The sequence below is a fragment of the Aedes aegypti genome, chromosome 1 (genome assembly GCF_002204515.2).
Source record: "Aedes aegypti strain LVP_AGWG chromosome 1, AaegL5.0 Primary Assembly, whole genome shotgun sequence".
Classification (NCBI taxonomy): domain Eukaryota; kingdom Metazoa; phylum Arthropoda; class Insecta; order Diptera; family Culicidae; genus Aedes; species Aedes aegypti.
The window spans coordinates 286,968,017-286,976,372 of NC_035107.1; the positions used below are offsets into that span (position 1 = coordinate 286,968,017).

Here is an 8,356-nt window from a genome sequence, read left to right on the forward strand (position 1 = left end):
ACATTCGACGCTGGGTCGGTGCGTCTCTCTCTGTTTTTGACTACATTGCTTTTGCGAGAGTGACAAAACAACCCTGCCGTGAGTAAAAACTAAATACAGTTTGATAAAATTTAAGTTAAAATAACTTATTTTCTGGGTTGTCTGCCCAAGTAACTGATGGGATATGGCAATGTCTCACCCCTTACTACATCTTTGAGTTTTTGACATTCTTACCCCTTTTATATTTGGCCCTTCTGGCAACACTGTAAGTGTTTATGTTTTTAAAGAAGACGACAACAACAAAGTTTATTTTTAGCACTAGTGAATTCGATACCGCCATTGTATGTAAATATAGTTCGTCCTTGCTCGTAAAAGTATCGCGGTGTTTGTTCCGTTTTATTTAATCGTTCCGAGACCAGTACGTGTGTGTCCGCTTGTGCTCTGTGAGAACTCTGCTTGCCAACAGTAACCACAAGCATTATAACATTGCACGTATTCTACTGCATATCAACACCATTGATGCAACATTGCTTTTATTCAACAAATTTCAAGAGCTGTCAAGCAACTAAGATAAGATCGGACAACTGGCTTCTTTTAGTTGTTCTTATTTTCATCCATGAGCCCAGTTTGAAATTTCCCACCCTTGCGTGTTACGCTAAACAGTGATGCCATTTATGTGGAAGACGATACACCACTTCATTTGAAAAAAAAAAAAGAAGATGATCCGGATGCAATTTACTATCCCGTACACAATTTAAAGCTTTGTTCTTAATTTCTTATATTTTCAAGCTGATTTTGCTTCAATATTTTCTTTGATGCACATCAGTCGGCAGGTTGACACGAACTTTTATGAACACCCGAAAAAAATAACAGGCTAACAATGTAATCCGGCAACACAGGCAAAACCAAAACAAACGCGTCCGATGGTAATTTTCTACACGCAGCCCTACACTCGGAGACATCAAAATCAACCAATCAGCGACTGGATCAAAAATTGGATCAAATTCTATACCCAGTTGTCCGATCTTTATCTTAGTCAAGCAATAAAGCATTAACCCTACATTACAAATGTATCAATGCACTAACATCACTTTATAAATTGTACTGCTGCATTAATATTACTTTATAAGTTGCTTCATTGCTTTATCGTCCTTTTTGCATTAATTTAACTGTAAAAGTGCCCTTTTCCACTTTTAAACTACTTTAATGGTAGGCTTACGGCAATGCAGCTGCATTATATATGCAATTATATAATGCTCCATGGTTACTTGGGTGGTTTCTCCTTGTACATAGGCCTTTTCACATGACGTTTCAAATCAGCTGATCCGGAAGCTTTTTGACAGTTCTTCTATGAAAATGACAGGCTTGTGTTAGCACCGGTCCTCCACCGATGTAAACAAATGCATGGACCAATGCACGAGTTCACTAATTTGACGTTTGAGCGGTGCCGAATTCACTTTTTCATAGCCCGTCCGTGGACTATGTATTGCACATCGATATGTTACTGATCTTAGTCTATTCCTAAATAGTTAGCAGTACCTGATTACCAGGTTGCTAGAGGGATGTTTCGGTATACACCAGAGGTGCATTGAAACGCATAGATTCAGAGTCAGAACAAGACTGTTCTTTCATTGGAACATCAGCTCCTTTTATTTAGTGGCTTGCTGTAATACATTAACACAAATAATACAATCATACAATCTTATGCTAATGGCAAAGATGCCTGGGTCGGCGGTGACAATATTTGGCAATAACAATTTGGGTTGAAATATGAGCCTAGCGCATCGTCCAAACGGACGACCACCAACGAGTAAACATGCAGTCAGCATAACATGTAGCGCACTCGAGTGCCTTGATGCAAATTGCTTACGCATGTTGGCCATCGCACCCATGCTGACCTGACCTAGTCAATTTGTGACAAAACATTCTGTGTTGTATTTATTGCTTGGCTGATAGATGCTGGAAGGATGTTTTGGGTCGATGCGTGTATAGCACAACTTGTTGCCATGGTTACGTAAATAACACGGCACCGCTCAAACGTCAAATAGTGAACCTTTGCACCGGTCCATGGACCAATGCACGAGTTCACTAATTTGACGTTTGAGCGGTGCCATATTCACCCGTTACCATGGCTACATAAATAACACGGCACCGCTCAAACGTCAAATAGCGAACTCGTGCATCGTTCCATAGACGGATCTGTCACATGAAAAGGCCTATTCAGCTAAACCGTAATTCCACACGGAGATATATTTTTACCTAATTTTTGAGTTTACTTTACCCAAAATTAAGTATATCGATTATAGTTTCAACCAAAAATGTCTCGGTTTTCTCTTTCTCCCACACGAATGTTGTCAAAAATAGAGAGAGCTGCATCTACCCAATGGGGGTACTTTGGCCCAATAAGCCAAATTTGGGTAAATGCAACTTTCCTTATGTTTGGGTCGAAATAACTCAATTTTGCGTTAAATCAACCCAAAATTGAGTATATTTTTCTAATTAAAGCCAAACTACCTAGTGGGGACCTTGGAAATTAAGCCAAAATTGAGTTATTGGGCTCAACTACGGAATTGCGTTGAAACAACTCAAAATTGAGTTTAATTCCGTCTCCGTGCAATCGGTTTTTTCCTCGTAGCGGCATCAAGCGTAATTCGACCAAATCGTTCAATACCCCCGTATCTCGGCTAAGAGCAACTTTAGCGGTGCGCGACTAAACTAAATTACATTGCGCAGCATCATAACGCTGATCCGTACCGGGCGCTGCTAACCGGGGTAGCAAAAAGACAGCGCTGCTTTCGGGAAGCATCGGGTGAGTAAATTTAGTTGCGCGATAGTAGCGCTGCTATTCGATTTTAATTTAAGCATACAGTGGGAGTTCTGAGATTCTGGTGGGAATTTTGAAAATTTGATGCGCATAAAGTGGAAATTATGAAATTTTGGGAATTCGAGTAAAATTTCAAGGTTTTTTAAGAATACTAGGAATCTGATGTGATTATTGGAAATCCGGGAGAAATTTTTGATATATTCGATTCCTCGAAAGAATTTATCTTTCAGGATTTCACCTCGAATCTTTGGAATTCCAACCCGAAACCTCGGGATTCCAACAAGAATTCTTGGGATTCCAACAAGAATTCTTGGGATTCCAACAAGAATTCTTGGGATTCCAACAAGAATTCTTGGTATTCCAACCGGAATCTTTAGGATTCCAACCAGATTTCAACTGGAATCCTCGAGATTCCGCGACTGGAATCCTAGGGATTCCGACTGGAATCCTAGGGATTCCGACTGGAATCCTAGGGATTCCGGCTGGAATCCTAGGGATTCCGGCTGGAATCCTAGGGATTCCGACTGGAATCCTAGGGATTCCGACTGGAATCCTAGGGATTCCGACTGGAATCCTAGGGATTCCGACTGGAATCCTAGGGATTCCGACTGGAATCCTAGGGATTCCGACTGGAATCCTAGGGATTCCGACTGGAATCCTAGGGATTCCGACTGGAATCCTAGGGATTCCAACTGGAATCCTAGGGATTCCAACTGGAATCCTAGGGATTCCAACTGGAATCCTAGGGATTCCAACTGGAATCCTAGGGATTCCAACTGGAATCCTAGGGATTCCAACTGGAATCCTAGGGATTCCGACTGGAATCCTAGGGATTCCGACTGGAATCCTAGGGATTCCGACTGGAATCCTAGGGATTCCGACTGGAATCCTAGGGATTCCGACTGTAGTTAGTAAGGACTGTTCATTTTATAAAGTGGACACCTTGTTTATGCTATATCTTTTTTATTTATTGATGAAATCGTAAACGGTTTTCTGTGTATCGTTCAACTATTATTCTACAATGTTATGAAAATACAGAAACTTACAAAATGCTTTCGGTTGAAGAACTAAATAGTTTTTGCCAAAACTCCTAAGAAAAACTGTTCGTCAAGTTTAAGCATTATTTTTCGCATGAAAAAAATCCTAATTTTAATGAACAAATTGTATGTTGGTTTCTTTACTATTCAACTTAAGGTAGAGCTTTTAAAAACATCAATAATATTCCATCAGTTCCTGACGCTGAGTCACTTTAGTGATCTATTCCTTATGGTCAAATTTGCTGATACACCATCTTTTTACTACCAGCAAAAAAGTAAAGTAATAAGCGTGTTCAAAACTGGTTTAGATTACTAAAGAAACTACCCGAATAAATATGAACCGTTTCAGTACTGTTTCCCATAGCTTCCTAAATCATTTTCAACAGTATCTGAACTATTTCGTATAGTTTGCTGAATAACAATATACCACCCCTACGTAAAACGGTTTTCACAATTCGGCAAACAGTAAATAGGAAAATAACAATGTGGGGAATAGGCGGTTAAGTTATGTAACCATTCAGAATCATCGATTTTCTCGAACAAAATTTTAGATCGACAATTTTGCAAACGGTAGCTTCATTATCCATTTTTTGCTAAATTCATCATACGACAAACAATTGAGGAACAGTTCAACCATATATTTATTAGAAAAACAAATAACGTATGTGTAATTATTAGGTTACGGTTCTTTAATGTATTTTTACACTATACTGTATTGTCATGTTGTGATTATATTATAAAAAATGAATATGCGAATCAAATTGAATAAATAGAATAAATAAGAAAAAAATGAAACAAGGAAGTATGCGAACAAACTTTTTCTTTGTTTCATTGTTTCTTAAGCCCTCAGTACACTGTTTGTCAAGTGTGCAAATTTTTCCGCACGCATAAACCAATATGCAAACGTCGGTCTCAACAATGACAAAACATCTGAAGTGTCAAGTGGATAATGAAGTGTTAGTTTATGCGTGTGGAAAAATTTGCACACTTGACAAACAGTGTACTGGAATCCTTGGGATTCCGACTGGAATCCTTGGGATTCCGATTGGAATCCTTGGGATTCCGACTGGAATCCTTGAGATTCCGACTGGAATCCTTGGGATTCCGACTGGACATCCTGAGGATTCCGACTGGACATCCTGAGGATTCCAACTGAGGGGACTGGAATTCTAAAAAAAGGATCCAAAAAATCCCAAGAATTCCGGTTGGAATCCTCAGGATTCCGGTTGGAATCCTCGGGATTCCGGTTGGATTCCTCAGGATTCCGGTTGGAATCCTCAGGATTCCGGTTGGAATCCTCAGGATTCCGGTTGGAATCCTCAGGATTCCGGTTGGAATCCTCAGGATTCCGGTTGGAATCCTCAGGATTCCGGTTGGAATCCTCAGGATTCCGGTTGGAATCCTCAGGATTCCGGTTGGAATCCTCAGGATTCCGGTTGGAATCCTCAGGATTCCGGTTGGAATCCTCAGGATTCCGGTTGGAATCCTCAGGATTCCGGTTGGAATCCTCAGGATTCCGGTTGGAATCCTCAGGATTCCGGTTGGAATCCTCAGAATTCCGGTTGGAATACTCAGGATTCCGGTTGGAATCCTCAGGATTCCGGTTGGAATCCGGTTGATTGCATTACGAACCTCCGTTGTGTTCGGACGCGCTGTCTCGGCGCTCTTGTATATATTTTTACCTTTTAACTTTTTTTTAATAAACATTTTTATTTGACCCACGCGCGCACCTCGCGTAAGCTTTTAATTTACCCCAATGGGGGTACTTTGGCCCAATAAGCCAAATTTGGGTAAATGCAACTTTCCTTATGTTTGGGTCGAAATAACTCAATTTTGCGTTAAATCAACCCAAAATTGAGTATATTTTTCTAATTAAAGCCAAACTACCTAGTGGGGACCTTGGAAATTAAGCCAAAATTGAGTTATTGGGCTCAACTACGGAATTGCGTTGAAACAACTCAAAATTGAGTTTAATTCCGTCTCCGTGCAATCGGTTTTTTCCTCGTAGCGGCATCAAGCGTAATTCGACCAAATCGTTCAATACCCCCGTATCTCGGCTAAGGGATTGTTCAAATATTACGTAACGCAACAGGGGGAGGGAGGGGGTCTTACCTAGTGTTACGATCCATACAAAAATTTAAAAATTCCCATACAAAAGCTGTTACGTGGGGGAGGGAGGGGGTCCAAAATTGGCAAAGTTTGCGTTACGTAATATTTGAATGAACCCTAATGATTTGGATTAGTGTGCGTGACATCTGGCAAAAACACACAACTTCCCCATAGAAAAATCGATGGTATGTTTCAGTTTTGCTTGCGCGAGACACGTCACGAAGCTGTCAAAGTACGTTGCCGATCGAAGTTTACGCGACTTTCGAAGGGACACGCCATCGTTTTTAGCTGGAAAGTGAATTTTACCTCGGAAAATCGCACAAAAATGGGTGTCATGGAATCTCTCGGTGTCGACGGATTGCTCAGCGATGTCCAGCGGATGGACAAACGACAGGTTGGTTCGAATAAGTCAGGATTATTGTGACGAGGGAAGATTTATCAGAGCGATGCTTTTCTGGGTCCGGCTTCGGTCCGATAGTTTTTCTTCCAGGTTCTGAGCTTCGGAATGATCGTTTCCTCGGCGCTGATGATCTGGAAGGGCCTGATGGTGGTCACCGGAAGCGAATCGCCGATTGTGGTGGTGCTGAGTGGCAGTATGGAACCGGCTTTTCATCGGTGAGTTTGGTTGGCAATCGGACTTGCTTTTGAATGTAGCGTAACAAGTGAATGGGTCCAAATTGATAAATGCAGGGCTGGTAGCAGATCTTTTTTGGAGACATGCAAGTTACTATTTCTATCTAGGCTCTTCTTTTAATTAAAATGGTCTCTAAAGGGATTATTTACATTATACTTCCAGTGAATACTTTTTCGAAATACTTAAACAGGAATGTTCACACGGATCTCTCTAAATTATATTTCACAATACTATTCCAAATTTCCTTCCTATTTTTCACCAATTCTAGTATTTAATCTTCCAGTGATTTCTACAGGATTTCTTCCTGTGTTTAAACAATTTTTTTAAGAGTTATTTCAGAAACCCCTACAAGATTTCCCCAAGGAGTTCTCACGCCGATTTTTTCTGTTATTCTAATGAAATTATTTTATTACGTTTTGATATTCCTTTAGTCACTTTTTTTTAAAAACCGTAAGTCACTATAACTTTTTTAGACAAACTTTTTCGCTACCAGGTCACTCATCGTCCAAATTCAAACAATTGTAGACTTATAAGTTAAAAAAAAATCGTCTCTTTCAGCGGTGACCTGCTGTTCCTGACCAACCAGGAAGAACCGGTGCGCGTAGGAGAAATCGTTGTGTTCAAAATCGAGGGCCGGGACATTCCGATCGTCCATCGGGTGATCAAGCTGCACGAGAAGAACAACGGCACGGTCAAGTTCCTGACCAAGGGCGACAACAACTCGGTGGACGATCGGGGCCTGTATGCGCCCGGGCAGCTCTGGCTCACCAAGAAGGACATCGTGGGCAGGGCCAGGGGATTTTTGCCCTACGTCGGAATGATCACGATCTACATGAACGAGTACCCGAACCTGAAGTACGGCATTCTGGGGTTATTGGCGCTGTATGTGCTGCTGCATAGGGAATAGATCTCGTTTTAGTTGTTTAGGAAAAAAAAGAGGCGCATTTTTTCTATAGATTCAATGATCACCAGCAGATTGTTCGATTTCCGAGACAATTTAAAAGAAATCTTGCATTTCGCGTCGTACTGGTGTAACTTAAACAAATGTAAGAAATTCTTGAGACTTGAAACCATTTCGTTGTAACTGTAAAACATTGAAAAATGCGATGCACATCTGCTCCAATTGCGGTTACGCTCGTTCGATGCTAAGTATTAGGTTTTAATAGAACAACTGAATTACAATATGTAAAATGTGGAAATAAGAACGAAAATACACAAACTGGTCAAACTTCTTCGAACCGTACTGAATCTTACTGTACCGTATACTTATACATCTCTTCACATTCCCTATCAAAGTAGAGCAGTGATTCCCAAAGTGGGCGAATTCAACATGCGTCCTAGCTCGAATGACTTTCTCATTGTGAAATCGGCTAATAGTGGGTCTGCTAGAAGTTCGTGGATCTATTCCATTTTTATGTGATTGTGCCTTTGGATTACAACGCTGAGTTCGTGCAAAAGTTGCCGGAGGAGCAATTGAAAGGATCATGTCGATGGTTTTATTATTTCGGCCGTAGCATACCCCCTCAATCAAGAAGGTGAGCTAAAAAGATGTATAAACTCGATTCCTAGCATCCAACCGAATAACATCGAAAACGACGATTCTGATTAATCAATTTCGGAAACACCGATAGCGTCAGCATCTCGAACGCTTCAATTTTAAAGATTATTTGGGTGGCCAAAAGCCAAAAGGAGAAGAAATACTCAACCGACAAAATGTTGCGCATGGAGTGTCAAGTATTTATCCTTGTGTGAATATTAGGTACACTGTTGAAA

The 8,356-nt window shown here is 40.7% G+C and overlaps 1 protein-coding gene across 1 annotated transcript; it reads left to right on the forward strand.

Moving 5' to 3' along the window:
• Positions 1–6,161: 6,161 nt before the first annotated feature.
• On the forward strand, positions 6,162–7,831 carry LOC110674166 (signal peptidase complex catalytic subunit SEC11A). The gene is made up of 3 exons (XM_021838089.1): positions 6,162–6,343; positions 6,428–6,564; positions 7,142–7,831. Exons 1-3 carry the CDS (start codon positions 6,275–6,277, stop codon positions 7,488–7,490), a joined length of 555 nt encoding a protein of 184 aa, XP_021693781.1. The 5' UTR covers positions 6,162–6,274; the 3' UTR covers positions 7,491–7,831.
• The last annotated feature ends 525 nt before the right edge of the window (positions 7,832–8,356 follow it).

Coding starts and splice junctions, on each gene's coding strand:
- LOC110674166 (XM_021838089.1), top strand. CDS start 6,275: ATGGGTGTCATGGAATCTCTCGGTGTCGACGGATTGCTCAGCGATGTC. Junction 6,344..6,427: donor AGCGGATGGACAAACGACAG/GTTGGTTCGAAT, acceptor TCGGTCCGATAG/TTTTTCTTCCAGGTTCTGAG. Junction 6,565..7,141: donor ATGGAACCGGCTTTTCATCG/GTGAGTTTGGTT, acceptor CGTCTCTTTCAG/CGGTGACCTGCTGTTCCTGA.